The following is a 19,285-nucleotide window of genomic DNA, read 5'->3' on the forward strand; positions in this document are numbered from 1 at the left end:
TTACGCCATAATTTTATTACGATTTTTATTTTTTTTAGTTCTATTACGAGTTGGGGACTAGCCAAATGACTCCCCTAGTAGTTGTACCTGAAATTAGGTCTTAACCCTAACCTGGTACACACACTCCGTTCCGGTGTCCGACATCTTGGTACGCATACTCCAGGAGCGCCCTTCAATGTTGACTAACGCCCTTCAATACACGAGTGTTTTAAAGAGGGGGGGGGGGGGGTGCAGTTTTCATGTCCCTTTTTCGTAATCTAACCCCTGAGACTCATCTTTTAGTATGTCGTTTATATTCTTGCAGCGAGCAAACATTTTATAATTTATTATCATTTATGCATTTAGTTTTCTGTAAATTAATAAATGAATTAAAACAACCATGTCGAGGAAGCCCGTCAATCAAAAAACTCAAGAAGAGTTGCTGCAGTTACTTGAGCAGGTAAGACATCAACTTGATTCTTGAAAAGTAAAATTGGACGAAAATGATCGTTTGGTCTTCATAGATAATGTTTTATAAGAACTCATTATGGAATTACAGAATGAAAAAATAAATAAACGGTAATTTGAAACAAGTTTTAAGAGGTAGAAATTGCAGTTTCGCTTGTTCATTATTTAATTATTATTTTTTCATTTTACATTTACGGCGAAATAACCGTTTATTTACTGGGATTTTAGGAAGTAATATTTTGCCGCAAGCACGATTTATTATGATTACTTCTCACATGTTGAATATAAAAGAATGAAATTTTCAGTTACTGATATAAAATAAACCTAAACATCTAAATTCTTTGGACAGGAAAGAACTGTCCTGAAGAAAATAAGATAATGTTGTCATGTTTGTTAAGAAAATACTCAATTTTTTTTTGATATTGGTTTAAAAGTAGCCAACGACTTGCAACCTATTCATTGGTATTCATGGTTATTTGCATTGGTGGACATTTTATTTACCCCCCATATACTGGTAATATAATATGAGGCAATTAACCAGATGTACCAAACTTTATAAAATGACATTTATTCTCTACTTTTAATTTGTTAGTCTAAATAAATAATAAGTATAAGTTAAGTATGTAAGTATAAGTTTATTTTGACTCCATAATCAGCATAACAGGCAATGAAATGATTGAACAAATAAATAAAAACTGATTATGAAATCAGGAGAGCAAACAAAACCTTAGATAGGGTTAGGGTTTGTACAGGTGTTCACTCACCTGAATATTTTAATATTTCATTCAACCCCTATTTTTGTACACTATATAGATAGATAATATATTTTCCAACACTGTCATGGTTCAAAAAATGACAACACACAAAGGCAACACACAGTTTTAGAAAATTAATAATTTGAAAATATGGTATATGTGGTAGTTGAATAGTTAAAAAATAAATAATAAGGGAAATATAAAACGAAGAAGTTTTTAATTAATGAATCCCTATTAAAATAAAACCGAATGTTTTGATGTATCCATACATTTACGTTAATTCTTTTTTCTTATTTCAGCAAGAGCATCATGATGATGAAACTTCAATGACCCCGGATGACCCCAGGTTACAATATATTCATGACTACCTCCAGATGGCGATAAAGATCAAGTTAGACAAGTGGAAAAAACTGCTGAGTCAAGATGACAGTAAAATAATGATTCAACATTTTTTTGAAAGACATGAAGACAGATTATTGGTGTTTGCATGTCCTGTGAGTGAATTTGACATATTTTAAAATATGATTTCAGAAAATTTGTAAAAACAGGTAATAATGAAATTAATAGTTTAATTTTCAACCTTGTATAAAAGTTAATTTTTTTTGTAAAAAGCCATGAAAATTTGAATAAATTATTCAAAATTATTTTCCAAATTTTATATGAATTGCTTTACTAAGCTTACAATTTGAGTGTATGGTTATAAAATGGTGTTCCCGTAGTATGTGTACCAGGATGGCGCACAACCTGAACATAGTATGTGTACCAGGTTAGGGTTAAGGTTGTGCGCCATTTTGGTACACATACGTCCGGATCGCCTATAATATACCTCTGAAATTATGCATGTGTGCGGCAACTGTGCCCTGATAAAGTCTTCAGTAAAGGTTCCTTTTAAAAAAAAATATCCAACTCCACATATACTAGGGTCCATAATTTGCTTGTCTATAAACATTTTCAGAGCAAATATTTGTAACACCCTTACAATGACTTACATCCACTTTTTGCTAATCAGAAATACTCATTATAGCACAGTTTCGAAGGGCCACAGGGCGGTTGAAGTGGGGTACAATGCTAGGCACAAAGTTGATTTCAAATTTCCCTTTACAAGAAAACTTTCTTCTTAGTTTCATTGCATGATAAGATTATTTCACAGGGTGTTTCACTTTGTTGAGAATAATGGGATTTGGAATCTACTACTAATATTAACACTAATATCACTGGAATGATGTACAGGGGGGCCATGAGTGCTAGATGCCCCCCACATGTCATGAAATGTTGGGAACCACTGCATTGTAGTGTGGATATCATACTCAGGCTTACCCTACTCTTATTTTTATTCATTTTTCTCAGTCCGGCGCAAACCTTCAGGTCGCAGACACCTTCAAAGCCGCAACAAAACACAAAGTTGTTTATTTTGTCAAGAACAATGAAGGACAAATTACCTCGAGCAATATTCGTTCATCTGTGACCACTGGCGAAATAAATCCAACAACATTTGAGCAACTGTCACATTTTGTACAAGAAGTAGGTCAAGTTATTATTACATAATATTAGGATATTTTTATATGAAGCTTATTCACTTCTTTCGTTTCGAACGAGGCTCAATACAGGCAGCTGCTGATATCTCACGATATGTAAGAGGTTACTTTTATTTTAAAGGATCGTAATCTTCATGGTTCGGCATTGCTTAACCAATTTTTTGCATCTTGGGTAAGGTGGGGGCCGTGAGATTTCAAACTCAAGATGTGTAACCTGCGATGGCAATACAGTTAACTAAAACTTCAACTTGATGCTGTGACAAGCATGTTCCCAATGCTTAGCACGTCCTTCCCTAGTACGTGTACCAGTGCAAATACTCTCATATCTTTTATTTTATTGAGTCATAAGATTATTTAATGTCATGTCATGAGTGAGGATTAGTCCATGAGTCATTAGTATTAGCAAGCTGTTATTATCTCTCTCTTACATTCCTATAGTTTAGTAATCTCACAACTTCCCCGGGTATAAGATCTTTACATACCTAATATAACATATTGGTACATACACTCCTGGAGTGCCTTTAACACCATGCATCAACTATGGAGCCATAATAATTAAATGCTTCAGCTGGCAAAGATGATAAGGATCAGTGCGTTTTTCAAGAAATGGGTTTTATTCAACTTTAATTTAAAATTGCCTGCTTATTCCAGTAATTTTTTTTTTTTTTTTTAATGTATTTCAAAACCAATTTAACATTTGCACAAAAGGACAAGTGTCATTTTAATCAGATGTAAAATAATTCAGCCTTTCTGAGACATACTTGTAAACTATTCCTATAATCCGCCAGGACAAGTAAAAAAACGAGAGGTCGTAATCCACTTTATAATTAAGCTGTATTAACGTCTTTCCATCCATGTGATAAATATGAAAAAATCATATCCATCACATAATCATGGCTATTTGTGCTATTCCGTCAGAGCCCCGAATACCAATTCTAATTTAATCTATTACAAGAGTAAACTGGATGAGCATTTAAGCCAATACTTAGAAGTAGAGTGCATCGAATAACGTCTGAATGTCCACTTGTCTGCCTGCTTATCAATGTAATCCATATTTATCCACTTCAGATTCTAATGAGATTGAAGTACTTTATGATTTTGAAATTGAAGTTGTTCTTCAGTTATGAATAAACAATAGAATACTTTTACGCCATTATCCAGGGTAACCCGAAAAACAGAACCCATACCGGTAAATTTCACCTCCATAAAAATGAAATAAATTATTTGATTTTGTTTACACTTATATTTATGTGTGATTGTTCACAAATGTTCCAGTAATCTGGTACATTTTGCACCAAAGATATGTTCTTCCTAGAACAGGGGTGTGCAACATATTTTGTCGGTTGGCCGTATAACCAACTTCAGATATTTAGCCGGGCCACACAAAATATTTAGTTTTCCCATGTACACGACAAATTAAACAATCATCACAATGCAAAATTTCATTGATTTACCATTTCAGTGGGACAATTGAAATTTGCATAGTTTGTTAACTTCAGCTTTGACAAAACATAGGATTTTGGAGTGTTAACAGGAGCACACTAAATGAATTGGTGGGCCGGTTTGTGGCTTGTGGGGCCGCATGTTACCCCTGTTCTAGAATATGGTTCAAATGACCTCTTCGTTGCTGAAGACAGATCTGAATCCGTTGATAATTTGCTCTGATAACAGCCCAAGCCTCTTATCCGTGGCCACTTGTACAGAGCCTTGTTTAGAGTGAATCTGTGAAAATTCTGTATAAAAATAACTTATGTCCAGCAGTACACAGTTAAGCAACCAACTAAAAATACGTAAAAATCAAACTTGAAACTTAAACTGATAGATTCAAGAGTCTTGTTGTACATGAAAACAAATATCATACAGGATCGCTAGAAAAACAGAAAATTTCTCAAACAGCTATTCATTTTACAAAGAATAACTTTTACAAAGTATTTTAAAAGCATATATAGCAATAACGAAACATATAAAGGAATAGAATAGAACCTGAAAGGTAACAACCTAGAACCTGAAATAAATAAAAACGAATCAAATAAGAAACGAGAATATCGGTCAGAGACCGAAGACTCAGCGATCGAAAGTTAGGGGATCCCCCCAAATAGTGCTCTTACTTCATAGTGACACCTTGTGTCTCATCGATAATTAATTAATAACTCGCTAACTATACGACATAATTCATCCAAAATCAATAGGCTTCTGGTCCGACATATGATGAATGCACATGCAAAATCTGGAGCAGATTCAATCTCGCTTTCGTGAGATATCGCGTGCATCTAACAGACATACAGACAAATACCTATCAACATACTTACCAATTAAAATCGATAAGTATTGAGTAAGCGTGCATATTATTTTTGATCTCATTTGACCTTCAACTCTTCTGCTTTTCTAGCGACCACCATGTATTTATTTTACGTGGGTCTGACCAATCTGGTTTGAGGAAGACCATATATATTTGTGTTAGTGTGCAACAAGACTTTTGAATCACTTAGGATAGTTATCTTCACCCTTGCTAAAGTTTCCTTGAATTATACGGAACCATCGGCGCAAAAGCATAAGAGGCGGATAAGTAGTTAAGCAGTCCCGTATAAACTCAATCAATGGCACAAGTTGAAAATTTGAAGTTTAAATAATTTTTGTTTAGATTGCGACTTCTCTTCTCGGGAATGAAAAAAATCATTCAGCATGGCCTCAAGTTGTAGCAGAAGATGTGATAAAGCATGTCCGAACATTAAATACAAATGTTCAGGTATGGGGAGGTCACACTAGAGGGCAGACTGTACTTCCTTTACCAGAAGGGGGAGAAAAAATTGATGACGAGCGCTCTGAATCTCGTGCCAGTTCATCATCCAGCAGTCGGTCTTCTATGTCATCGGAGGATTTCAACAGGGCAAGCAAGTGAGTATTTTTGTTTAAGCTTTTCAGGCTGTACTTTCTGTGCCCAAGGTAAACAACAATCATGTAAGCTTTGAAAAAACGATGTCCCTACATTCATATCTTCTGTTTTACTAATATATAAAACCTGTTGTATTCCTTTTCATATATTTTCCCCATAATGGGGCGTCACAGTTCTGATAACCGACTGATTTTTTGTGACATCTTCACTTGTGATAAATTTTTTTCTTCTTTTCGTAATTGAATTACTGCCCATTACTTGCAATGTACTCTAATACTCTATGTCTATACCAGTAATATTTTTGCTAACTGGTAGGGTGTGAGTGATGTTTACGATGTACTAGTAAGACCCACATGCTCAGTGGCTGTAGTGGTTTAAGATTTAAACCTACGTTAATTAAGATTTGAATCGAACCTAAGATTTGAACTAGAAAAATTGAGTTTTTTTGAAAAAAGAATTTTTCACATTCTGATGTCTGCTTGCACAAAGCCTTGTTTCTTGTAAGGATATAAAAATAGAATTATTACAGTCTTCACGAGAAGGGTAGCTTCTTACATATTGGTCTTTACTTGTAGAGAACCTTAATTGGAGTGAAAGTATAAAAACACCTGATAAAAATTATCATTTCTTCTAGGTTCAATGATGTTCACAGAGCCCTTGTCCATGCTATTGAGTCTACAGTGATAGAGTGGGCCCACCAGGTTCAATCTGTCCTAGAACATGATTCTTCTCAAGCCTTACTTTCTGGAGCAAATCCATGGCCTAGCTATGAGATCAAATTTTGGAAGACAAAAGCTACAAATCTACAGTAAGTTTTTTAGATGATTCAAGAGTCTTGCTGCACACTAACACAAATATATTTCTATGCAGCAAGACTCTTGAATCACTTAGGATAGTTATCTTCATTCTTGCTACAGCATCCTTGCATTACATGCATATGGATTCATCGGCATAAAAGCATAGGAGAAGGATGAGTAGTAAGTCTCTCAGAAATCTAATCATCAGCGTAAGTTTTTTAGAGTTTAAAATTTATCACTGACTTTGTGATCACAATCAAGGCGATGCAGGTGGCGCATCGTGCTCAGTAATATGCTTGTCTGAAACTAATATCTGGCAAACTAATCCCATACCTGACATGGACTGGTAACCAGACAAGAAGCTGTAGTACGCCATATGATAAATCCATCTTATCGGTTTTCCTCTTCCTGTGATAAGTATGTAAATCCCATCCTAACTATGAAATCCATAAGAAATTATTGTTTCATATGATTAAGTTATCATAATTTACCTATGGCTTGTCATAATATGATATCCTATTCTACACCCTAAGGCAATTTCTAAATAAAATTATATTTAATTACCGTAATTTAATCTTTTATGTTGTTCACAACAGATATATCTATGATCAACTCCAAGATTCCAAGGTGCAGAAGATGGCTGTTCTACTGCAAAAATCGGGAAGTTCTTATTGGCCAACTTTCAAGGAAATGTATGACAAAGTTGTATCAGGTAAAAATGTTTTTTTTTGGCATTTAACTACATGAATGTGGTTGTAATACATTAGACTTGGGCAACTGTCACATGCCTATTTAGATATATCAATTAAGTTTGAACTACTTTTTATCTCTGGACAGGGGTGTATGGAGTTGAGGCCGTTCAGGTTCAGAATCAGAACCCTCCCTTATTTGAAATGAAAAAAAAAAACAGTTTCCTGTATCATATATAGCAATTTTTGTAGCTTAAAAAGCATTTTAGACCCTTTAGAACAGTGGTTCTCAAACTTTTATAGTCCCAGAGCCGCATTTCAAACCTCAAAGTTATGAAGAGCCGCACACAAACAATGCAAGGTAAAATAGCAACAAACCTTAAGAGCGTAGTTAAAATACAAATTCATCGTAACAACAACACACGTAACAACTAAGGCTGGGCAAATATTCAAATAATAAAATATCCGAATGATATTATATTATTCGAATATCCGGTACCACGGTACCACAAAAAAGGATAAATTTGAAAAGTCGTTGTCTTTGCGTTATGGTGTTATATGCTTATCTTTGCACTTAACGAATCGTTTCAATTTCCTATTTTGCAAAAAAAACGGACCGACCGTTCTGTAAATTTAGAAACGTCAAACCAGAATAGGTATTTAAAATAAATTTCCCAGATTTCAAACTCCGATTGCTTGGTGACATGTCATCAGTCATTTCATGCATTACCGAACCACGAAGTCGATTAAAATTAAATGTTAAAATGACTTTTCGGCGTTCCATTGTGAAAAAGGCGATTTTAGGTGGTTAGAAAACTCTAGTTATATAAATAGCATGGATTTAAAAATGATCAAAAGTTGTTCCAAAAGCTGGTATGAGTTACTTGTATGAAAAACACTCATTAAGTTGTAACCACATATGAAATGTCATGCCCTACTCCATTCAAAGCACTCTGTATTAGTTTATTAGTGATCCCTTCCATCCTTGGCCAAGTAATGTTTCGAATATGTAAACATTTTACTCGACCATGCATGGTCATTCAGCCAGGAGTAGAACGTGAAGAATATCGTTGTAACAATGCACACTGACTCGTTCACGAATTGTTGCATCTATTATCATCGAAAATGATTACAATTGTTAAATTTTGAAGCATTTGGGTAGTAATAATTAAGCCTTACGGAATGACATATTCAAAATCATTAAGTGAAGTGCTGAACTTGCAATTTCCGTAAAAAAAAGTGAGCATTACTCAGTTAGTATTTTAGCTATAATTACCATCGGGGGTGTTGTTTTGTTGTAAAAAAAAGTTAAAACTTGAAGGAATTAGTCATAATTAGCAGCGTCTGACCCTCTATTAAGCACAAAGGCCTGGAAATGCCTTTACTGCCAATTTATATCGTTATTTTAAATCAACATTCAGGATTCACGCAATCGTAAATTTGCTAGGTTTATCTATCCATTACTAAGATAACACGAACACTGTAGAAAAAGCATGAAAATATCAATTATCATTTTAATAAATATCTGCATCTCGGTTACCGTTCACTTTAAATGGGCACGGTTAATTTACAAGCGGTGATAAGAAAGATCAAATCCAAGGCAGAGGATAAAACATAGAATAAAATTAATTTGGTTTTGAAATCAGCTCTTAATGTATTCAACAGCTGTCGCTGACGTGAACGCAAGGGTATACTAGAAATATAAAACTTCGATATCCGGCGACCCCTCATTCTTGCAAAAAACGAGAAAGGGCGGGAATATAGAATACCAACTTTAGGATATCGCCGCCGAAACGATCGCGTTGACAAAGACAATGAGCGATTATGATGAAATTAACCATTAAAAAATGCTTTAGTGCCGACTTTTCAATGTTTCTTTTAATTTCCAAATGGAGTATCGACCTCCGACGTTCTGGATCCCTGTTATGTATAAAAATATATTTATTTTCCGACTTTTCGGTATTCGTTAAAAATATTCAAATCATTCAATTCAAAAAAAGATTCGATTTTGTCCACCTTAGACTAACAGCCATTAAATTTGGCTTTGATTTCTAATAAGTTTGTCAAAGTGTGTCGAAATCGTGGAGGATGCAAGGTGCAGTAGCTGCTTGAGATGATCGCCAGATATTTCAGGACGATTTTCGATTACTGGAACAAAATTAAAAAGCTCTATAAATTTAAATTTTCATCGAGTTATTTGATTTATACATAATATTCGGGAATGCGACAAAAAGTGAAAATCCACAAAAGCAAGCCAATGATTACAGCTATGCCTAAAATCTTTCCAAGCGAAAAGTGTCCGATGGCCGCGAAAACGCTTACTGTTGCGAGCGACCTAGTTTGAGAACCACTGCTTTAGAATCTTGAAAACCCATGTTTCACAGCCTTCGGCAACTAGAAATTTGAGAACCCCCCCTTTAAAAATTCCTGGCTTACGCCTCCGTCTATGGGGACCAGTGTGGGGTAGAAGTTCCTGAATCAAGAATCATAGGCCACCCAAGTCCTGAATCTGGTACAAAATTAAGTCAATCGCTGAGAAAAATCCCACTGACGGTTAGTTGAGTACGGGTCCAAGTCATTTTATTTCAACGGGTTGAGTCACTCCGAGTATCCCCAACGCTCATAGAAACCAAATAAATCAACAATGCTTGAGGCAAAATTTCGTTAAATAAAGTGGCTTAATCATGAGGAAATCCACACCCTTCCAGGTCCATGTCAGGTTAGTTATTCGTTCTAGAAGCTGGTATTGGATAACTTTCATACCCATATGAAAATCACCCCCTATTTATAGTTTTTATAATTTTTGATTTCAGCATTGGCAGAGGCATCAGACATCAGCCTTCACTTACAACCTTTGAAGAATTGTGTGGAAAGCATGGAGCAAGGAGATTTTTCAGATTTGTCTCGACAGTTGCCAGTTTTTATGAGGCTTATAGAATTACTTTGGGAACACTCTGAACACTACAGAAGTGCACCCCGCATAATTGTGTTTCTTCAGGAAGTCAATAACATGATTGTTGATCAGGTTAGACATGGAACTTTACCTGTTTTGTCATCATGTAATGTTACAAAATTACTCCTCCTGTTTTATTTTGTTCATCCTTGCTGCATGTTAACACAAATTTAGAGAGATATACCATAGGTTCTGGTTGTAGGCCATTTTAAAAAAGTAGGTCAAACATTCTTGATGTGTTAACATGTTGTAGAGCCGCTGCCAAACAACGGTTAAATAGATAACATTGTGGTGGAGGGAGTCCAGAAAACCGCTCTCACTTAATTATCTTTCATGAGAACTGACCTGCAAACCCACTCAATTGCTATTAAAATGCCAAGTATGTTCTCAATATGCACCAAGTATCCATAACTTATTATAAATAAATATAGCCTTTATTTTCTGCCCTGAAAATTCTTTCAAAGCACTTTTTTGAGACTGAAACAAATAATTTTATTCCTTTCACAGGCTCGAACATATCTGGCTCCAGATGAAATATTCAAAACTGAGATCGAAGAAATGCAGGAGAGACTGCAGGTAAGTTCAAAAATAAATATTATTGAAAGTGATAAACAACTCTCTATGAAATTAGAGTTTCGACTGGCTGGATCAAATGTACTTTTATGGACATCCTACAGTTTGTCAAAACTTACACTTACTTTTGCCCTACTTATTACCTTTTATGTTAAATTATTAATTAAGGGACTATCCGAGGTTATGACGTCTGTGAAAATTTTTTTTAGAATCTCAGACTCCAACTTTTAGACACATGAAAACTGACTCTAATTACAATTTTGGACTACTTTGGTTTAACACGAATTTGACTCAGCTCAGCTCAGCTTTGATTCCAGCTCTCAGCTGTGAAATATCCAAATTTTAACGACAAAACATTTACGGTAGCAGTTCTTCCTGGTTTCTGTTTAAACTCGTTTTCTTGTTAGCATTTGTTGAAAATAGAAATTCTTGATTTAGATACCAGAGCTTTTCAAATCTGGTTCTGATCTCTACTTTAAAAAATTGCAAAATAATTTTGACTCCAACTCAAATACCATCTAAAAATGCCAAAATCGCACTATGGCTCGACTGATAGAGCACCAACTAACTATTCACAATGGTATATTGTATTGGTCTCGGCAGTGTGACGATTTTTGCTAAGCATTAGGAATACGCTCGCCACCTCACTTTCGATTACCCTTCGAATCTAGTGGGAGATAATAATGTGTGAGAGGAATGCTGGGCTTCTCATTGTCGCAGGATGGTTCACATGACCGCTGGTCAAATACGGCTTCCTCCACCATTAAGTCCATGTATCTGAAACGAATACCTGGCTAACTAATGCCATACTCAACGTGGACTGTAACTGCATGAGAGGCCATGGTTCGCCATATTATTAAGCCATCTTAGTGGGTTTCCTCTCCCCGAAATAAATATCTTAAATAAATTGCGGTACATGTTATCCTATTGCTGCAGGTCGCAGTAGACATCTTCAAAATGTTCCGAGAACTTTTTGTCAAGACAAGACGTAACATTAGAGGTGACAATTCTGGGATCAGTCGTACTACTACTCCTGCAATAGGAACTCGGGCCAGCACTCCAGCAAGTCGTATGGCGACACCTAATGGTACAAAGCTGATCTGGGACTTTCCATCAAGCATGGTGTTTGCTAAAGCTGATAGATTTGCAGCAAGATTGAAGAAAGTTAAGGTGAGCATTAACATTTATCACAATCAAAAGTGCTTTCTTGGGCCTTCAAGGGCCATCTTCAATAATAATAATTTTTACTATCGCACTGATTCTTCATGGGATACTGCAAATCAATATCTAAGTATAACTAATCCTATGCATCTGAAAGACCAACTAATTCCTCCTTTCTCCTATTTTGGATTTCTTTATTCCTCCCTCACTATGCATACTAAACTCTGTTGTTTCTGTTATTCATTCATTCTTTAATAGCTCCTTAGTTACTGCTACACACAACTTGCACTCTGGTTTTTGCATGTTTGAATAACTTATAATATATCCATATATACACCTCAATAATACTGAATAACTAAACAACATTTGTGAAACCTCACTGAATGCAAAATGATGTTTCCATCCTAAGGACATCAAAAATCCTTTCCCTCCGGTTGGGAAACGTTGCTGACTAACACAAAGGCATTAGGGAAGGATAGGGCATTATCTTGGGTAACCCCAACTGATAGTCATGTATTGGGCCACTTTATTTTAGGACTGTGATCTTTCTTGTTAGGCAATAACTTCCCAATTTATTACACCCTCAATGACATGTCCTATATCAGGGCTACTCAACTATTTCTAACAAAGATCCGCATTCAAAACTTCAAAATTATTTGGGTCCAGTGTTTCCAGAAATTATATTTCGGCATCCGTAAACGCACATTTTCTCGACAGGCTGATGATTATCAGCTAATCAAGATTGTTTATCATGGTGTTATAGTTCTTTTCATATAGTTCATATAGTCAAAACAATTAAAGTCATTTTATAAAATGAAACTTTAAAAGTCGGGCTAATGATCCAAAATAAAGAATTAGGTAGGTGTGGTCCTAATCAAATACTCGAAAGGTCCGGATTCGGACCACAGTGCGTCAGTTGATTAGCCCGGCCCTATACTACCTGTTTTATTTGAAATAAATTCTTTAAACTCACTAATTTTATAATTCCTTATTCAGTCTCTGTTTGACACTGCAATTGAGGTTATGAAGCTTGAAAAAATAGAATTTGGAGGGTCAAGAGGTCATGGACTGAGCCAACAACTATCTGTATTGCAACTGGAATTTGAAGATTACTGGAAAGTTTTTAAGGATGCAACATATGACAGTCTGGACCCAACTAATGAGGTTTGTGTTGGTCTACTTACACAAAAAGGTGCTCCTGTCGTATGTGTACCAAGATGGCGCACAACCTGAACATGTGTATCAGGTTAGGGTTATCAGGTTGTGCGCCATCTTGGTACACATACTACGGAGCGCCCACAAAAATATGAATTTTACCAGTCTCTGAATCATAGTAGTCAATGTAGTGGAACCATTCGAGAAAAACTCATTCCATTTTCTAGGCTTCTATTAAATTAAACATTACTGCTATACTAAAACAAGTTTAGAGTAATAACAAGAAAAGCAACACTATAGTTACTTACTAACTTTGAACTGATTGTTTTTAAATTTCCTTAAGATTTTCGAACAAGATTACAACAACTTTCATCTCAGAATAGTAGAACTTGATCATCGTCTGGCAACTATTATCAACAGCGCTTTCTTGGACTGTTCTGGAATGGAAGCTATGTTTAAGGTAAATCTGGTATAGCCGTGTTTGTTGAGCCTATGTACAGTGTCTTGTACTATTTTTGTAATAGCTCAGTGATATTATAGTGTGCACTACTACTATTAGTGGCTGGTGCTATAGAGCCTCGTTCAAAGACTTGTGTCTTGGGATATATTGAAAATAATGTGTATCATTGTACTTTACTTTACTTTACTTCCTGAATTAATTCTTTCTGGAAACCGTTTTATAAGCAGAAATTTTCTCATATAGGAACACATTTTACCTATAAATATTACTGGACTCGATTTCTATAGTCTCTTTGTGGGGCTCCAATGATTTGTTTGTTTTCAATAAATTGTTGATCATGGTTAAAATAAATTTTCTCAGCTTTGTCACAAAATAGCTATGTTTGAAAGCTGAGGCAAAGGATTCATAAGAAGCTCTTTTTCATAAAGTTGATGTTGTTGAAGTCATGATTTTCAATAAATATATGAAATATACTATTACACTTATCTCAACAGTTGGCACAAAGTGCTAAGAATTTGAAACACCTATACCTTTGCACCTTAATAACCCCACCTTGATAACCCCAGGCAGGCTCACAAGTTTGATTTTTTTTGTGAGATTATTGCTGTTGGGCTGTACCTCTTTGTCTTGTGTATTTTACTAGAGTTAGTTTCATTTGTATAGTCAATTTCATGTCTGTTGTCCTAGTATAATGCAGCAGTCCTAAGCTGCTGTCATAATTGTTAGGAATACATGTCGCACATCTGTGTCTTAGGCCAGTAAGGTCTTGAACATGTATCTCATCTCTGTTTTACTGTACCTAATGATCTCGGGTGTTCCTGGGTCATTTTGACACCCCTCTATAATTTTTTTAATATTTCACCAACCAAAAATGCCAAAAACATCATTAATGTGTCCTTAAAATACTTATTTTCGTCGCTTTCCACTAAAACGCGCCCAAATTACGTAGCGCAAATGTGTACGGCCGTACGCCGATAAGAAGAGAGAAATTTCAAAAAATTTCGAGAAAAAGTTTCTCACTTTTAACGCTGTGGTCGACACGTGATTGATATGCGAGAGAAAGAGTTCTCTTTTAGAAGAGCTTCACCTTCAAAATAAAACAAGACTGGGATTTGTAAGTTTAGGATTTGGAGAGCTTCACCTTCAAATTAAAACAAGACTGGGATTTGTAAGTGAAGTGATATTCGTTTTATCGAAGAGCATTTGATCGCGTGCTGTCTGGTATCTTTGTTTGTTTATTATGAGCCGGAGAACGTTGCTCGCGCGTTCGAAATACTTCGTTTTCAACTAACAACAGATTTAAGCTTTGAAATACTCATACAAATAAAATTGACCTTGTTGCAAAATAAAAATTATACATAAAAAAAATATGATGACGTCACCGTAATTAAGAACACTCGGATCAAGCATGGATAATTTAAACTCAAACATTTTGAGTTTTGAAATTGGTTTTGTTCATATGCAGACTAGAGATGTACCGATGTATCGGTATCGGGTATCGGTATCGGCAATATCGGTCATTTTTTCGGTATCGGCCATGTATCGGTATCGGTTAAATCAAGGCCGATATTTCCGATATATTTATCTTTTTGATATGGTCCAGAATATTTTAAAAGATAAGTTGGAATACTACTTTTTAATTTATTTTTTGTCTGGAGAGATCGTGAGCTATGAGCCATACATGTCCCCACCCCCGCGAGAGAATAGGATTCACGTGTTTTTAGCTATTCATCAGCCAAACTAGCTCAACTAATTTGGCTATTTTCGCTGTCAAATTTTAATATTGACATTTTTAATATTACATAGTAATTATGAAGAAATATATCAACAAAGCACATAACAAAAAGCAATTAGGCGCCCAGTTTCAAATCATACAGTGGAATTGGGGTCCTTATCAACGACACATGGACTTTTGGCACGGGTATAAGTTCTGACTGTTTGTCGTCAAGTACGAGTGTCATTTAGTCCGTCGACATCGATAAACTAAATTGCGAAATTCAAAATATATGATTGTAAAATATTTTATATTATAAAATAGTAAAGTAAAAAAACATCCTCGACGGTTATAGGTAGGCCTTCTTTTTGTCGGTGCTGATTGATATTCTTTCATTTTGGCTTTGATTTATTGCGTCGACGATTACGATTAGCCACGAAATAAAATATTTGTAAAATGCTTTTAATCTGAACGTAGGACGGCGGCGCTAGAATGTGTGGGTGATATTCGATATTCTTTTAAACACGAATAACGATATTCGAAGGTCGCGATATTCATATTAAGTTTAAATGGGACATCCGGGCTTAATGAGTTTTCTAATTGAACACCGAGATTACTAGCGTTACTGTATAATGTATCTTAATCAGTTGAAGCAAACACCAAACATTAATTTCATATTATGTGATATATCTTTTTTTTCGATCTGAAATAATGTGTACTATGAACAACGCTCAAAGACCATTGTTTTAACCCGTCTGCCCTACACAGCACACCTAATTAAGTAATAATTACATAGTATCGGTATCGGAATATCGGTAATATCGGCCTTTTTGTAGTATCGGCGTATCGGTATCGGCGTTTTTGGCTGGTATCGGATCGGTATCGGCGACAAAAGTGGTATCGGTACATCTCTAATGCAGACCACTATGAAATACTATTGACCCCCCAAAATACATTTAATTTAGCCATAATCCCAAATTATGACACAGATTAGCCATTTATGAGCGGGCCGATCCTCTAGGGTTAATTATTATGCAGATACTGTTACATTTTTTTTGACAAATAAACATACATACATACATGAATTGATGAATTGATATTCGTACATGAAAATATGGTTCACCATGTAATTGATCCATCTTACCATCATTTTCCCTTACTTGGTATAAAAGCGAAAATCCTATTTCTATATTAGCACAATTTTTATGCCTCGCTCAAGCAACTAACTAAATGTATTTATCTTTTCAGCTGTTGACAATTCTCAGTCCAGTTCTACAAAGACCTGTAATTCAACAAGAGACAGCTCATGTGTACAAAATGCTCCTCTCTACATTTGATCATGAACTGGATAAATGCAAAGTGAGTTATGAAGTTCAAATTTATAAACTTCAACATAGTAAAAAAACATCACAACACACGATGCGATGAAGATTTAACCATAACAGCAGACCAGGAATTTTATTGAATAAGATGTTTTATTTTGAGTTATGAACTTATTATTACCTTTTATTAACTTTTATTTGGCTCAGCGATGTGTTGCATCGTGCCAAGAATTAGGAATACGCTTGTGAACGCATCTCAGATTACACTGCTTGGGTTCACAATTTTAAATCGTATGGGGGATAATTATGTGAAAGAGGATTGCTAGACTCCTTGCCGCCATAGCGTGGTTCACAAAACCGCTGGTTGGTTAGAGCTTTCTCCACCATCAAGTCCATGCATCTGAAACAAATACCTGGCTAAACTAATCGCGCGGCGCGGCGGTGTGGCTCAACGGGCTAAGCGTTAGGAATACGCTCGCCACCGCACCTCTAATTACTCTGCGTGGGTTCGCAGGTTCGAATCCCATGCAGGGATGGTTATGTGCCAGAGGATTGCTGGACTCCTCGCCGTCGTTGGGTTGTTCACGTAACCGCTGGTCGGTTACGGCTTCCTCCTCCACCAAGTCCATGCTTCCGAAAAAAAACAAAAAACAATACAGTAAAACTAATCCCATACCCGACTTGGAATGGTAACCGGACGAGAGGCCGTGGTTCGCCATATGGATAAGCCGTCTTATCGGCTTTCCTCTCCCCCGGGATAAATATGTAAATCCTATCCTATCCTATCCTAATCCCATACCTGACATGGACTGGTAACCGGACGAGAGTCCGTGGTTCTCCACATGATGACTAAGCCATCTTATCAACTTTCCTCTCCCTGGAGTAAATATGTAAAATTCTATGATATCATGACAGGTTGTCTACGACCAGCGCATTCGAAATGAGGAAGGAAACTTAAGTAAGAACATGCCACCAACATCAGGTGCTATCCAACGGGCAAAGCAACTCAAGCGTAGAATAATGGGCCCGAAAGAACAATTCAAGTTTGTTCATCATTCGTAAGTTACAGTTTTGAATTTTTTGTGTAAAAATATTTTATGTAAACTTGGGACTAAGTTATGAAAAATATTATACATTGTTCACATTTTTTATACATGTTTTTTTAAAATATTTTTTGCAATATTTCTAGATCGCTTTCCTCAGACGAAGCTCAAAAAGTTTTTGGAAAATATGATGAGATGATCAGCTTACTTGACAAGTAAGTTTTGCTTAGAACAGTCAGCCACTGGTCCATTAAATCTATTATTTTAGGAAGAACCGGAATTATATAGGCTTGTAATTGTGTGCCCAATTTATTCAACTCTGGCTGTGGTGGTATGCAGGGGTTTTGAACCCTGGATTTTTGACCTGCAACGCCAAAATAGTCAGCTAAGACTCCCAAAGCCTCCTTGGACTGATAACACTTGCACTGCACTTTCAAATATTTTGTTTTGCAATGTTTAGTCTGGCCAAAATCAGACGTCCTCAGACGATTGCGAAAATAGTCAGCTATGCTATATACTCAATAAAAGCAAAATCAAAAATTGTCAACACATTGGACAGAAGTTTAAATACCGTAGTTGCCAAAACTTCACATTCTCCGTCGGTAGGCTGTATAACCAACTTAAGACATCTCGCTGGGCCACACAAAATATTCAGAAGGAAAGGCAATAGGAGAAAATGGGGCTATTGCTTAGCCTTCCTGTTATTAATGTACCGGACAAAACAGTGATTTAACGCCAGCAACAACAGCAAAAAAACATTATGTATTTTTATCAATGTGAGCGCCTTTTCAAACATAAACCTGTTGGATTAGAATGTTATGCTTGATGAGGAAAAATCTTGAGTGTTAACAAGGGCCACACTGTATGGCTTGGCGGGCCAGGTTGTGGCCTACAGGCCGCCTGTTACACACCCCTGCTTTAGGCTATAAGCACTTTTTTGCGGCTTCAGGCTTGAGAGCATCGTGATAATATATGTAGGTATCATGTCATGCCCACCACTTCAAACATTTACCAGTACTCCCCGCATAATTTTATTCCGATTTTACTTGTTTTAGTTCTATTGCAGTTTGGAGACTGTCTGTGTTAGCCAAGTCAATATACCCCCTGCCCATAGGTTTCAGTCCCTTTTACAACTAGATTAAAGTGGGCAAACAAAATTAGTTACCTCCATGGCTCAATATTGGTACACACACTTCTGGAACGCCAATTTCCCACTACTGTTACCAAATTTCTGAACTCTCTTCCAGGTTTGAAACAAATCGGTATGACAGCTGGCAAGACGGAGTTGAAGACGCCTGTAAAATGAATTTGGATCAACCGTTAATCTCCAGAGAAGGAAGAAATGTTTCTGTGAATTTTAGTGACGAGGTCAGAATTGTTGGATTTCACTTGCATACTGTGTAGTTTAAAAGTCAAGTTTTTTTCAACCAGTAAAAAACAAGCATAAATAATATTAAAAAATGAGATAATCATACAATTTTTTTTGTGGAAGGAAAGCTGTGGGAACCAAAGCTGGTTATTTAGCAGCGTTGTAATATGCATGCATAATTAAGCATGTTCTAATATGTAGTTCTCTTAGCATCATCAATAAAAACATGACAAACTCAAAATCCAGATTCTAGGTCATGACTTCACAGCCTGATAGAATTCTTGCAATCTGAGCATACAGGTCCATTAAAATGAATTTGAAAGGCATTAATGGATACTTGTTTGTTTTATAAGAACATATATTTTGTTCAAAATCTTGCATTACAATTTCGAAAATTTTGTTCTGCTACATGTTTGTCT

At 35.9% G+C, this 19,285-nt stretch overlaps 1 protein-coding gene across 2 annotated transcripts in view; it reads left to right on the plus strand.

Annotated features, from left to right (window-relative positions):
* The first annotated feature begins 331 nt into the window (after positions 1–331).
* LOC120340470 (dynein beta chain, ciliary-like) overlaps positions 332–19,285 on the plus strand; it is a 139,152-nt gene continuing 120,198 nt past the window's right edge. For both annotated transcript variants that reach the window (XM_078120272.1, XM_078120273.1), the window contains exons 1-15: positions 332–439; positions 1,502–1,696; positions 2,550–2,723; positions 5,379–5,632; positions 6,265–6,438; positions 7,024–7,139; positions 9,930–10,141; positions 10,577–10,645; positions 11,579–11,812; positions 12,800–12,967; positions 13,302–13,418; positions 16,381–16,491; positions 17,370–17,512; positions 17,644–17,712; positions 18,745–18,865. In XM_078120272.1, the coding sequence (XP_077976398.1) occupies positions 380–439; positions 1,502–1,696; positions 2,550–2,723; positions 5,379–5,632; positions 6,265–6,438; positions 7,024–7,139; positions 9,930–10,141; positions 10,577–10,645; positions 11,579–11,812; positions 12,800–12,967; positions 13,302–13,418; positions 16,381–16,491; positions 17,370–17,512; positions 17,644–17,712; positions 18,745–18,865 (2,217 nt within the window). In that variant the 5' untranslated portion in view covers positions 332–379. The remainder of the gene's footprint in view (positions 440–1,501; positions 1,697–2,549; positions 2,724–5,378; positions 5,633–6,264; positions 6,439–7,023; positions 7,140–9,929; positions 10,142–10,576; positions 10,646–11,578; positions 11,813–12,799; positions 12,968–13,301; positions 13,419–16,380; positions 16,492–17,369; positions 17,513–17,643; positions 17,713–18,744; positions 18,866–19,285) is intronic.

This window comes from Styela clava, chromosome 14, assembly GCF_964204865.1.
Source record: "Styela clava chromosome 14, kaStyClav1.hap1.2, whole genome shotgun sequence".
In the NCBI taxonomy this organism is placed as follows: domain Eukaryota; kingdom Metazoa; phylum Chordata; class Ascidiacea; order Stolidobranchia; family Styelidae; genus Styela; species Styela clava.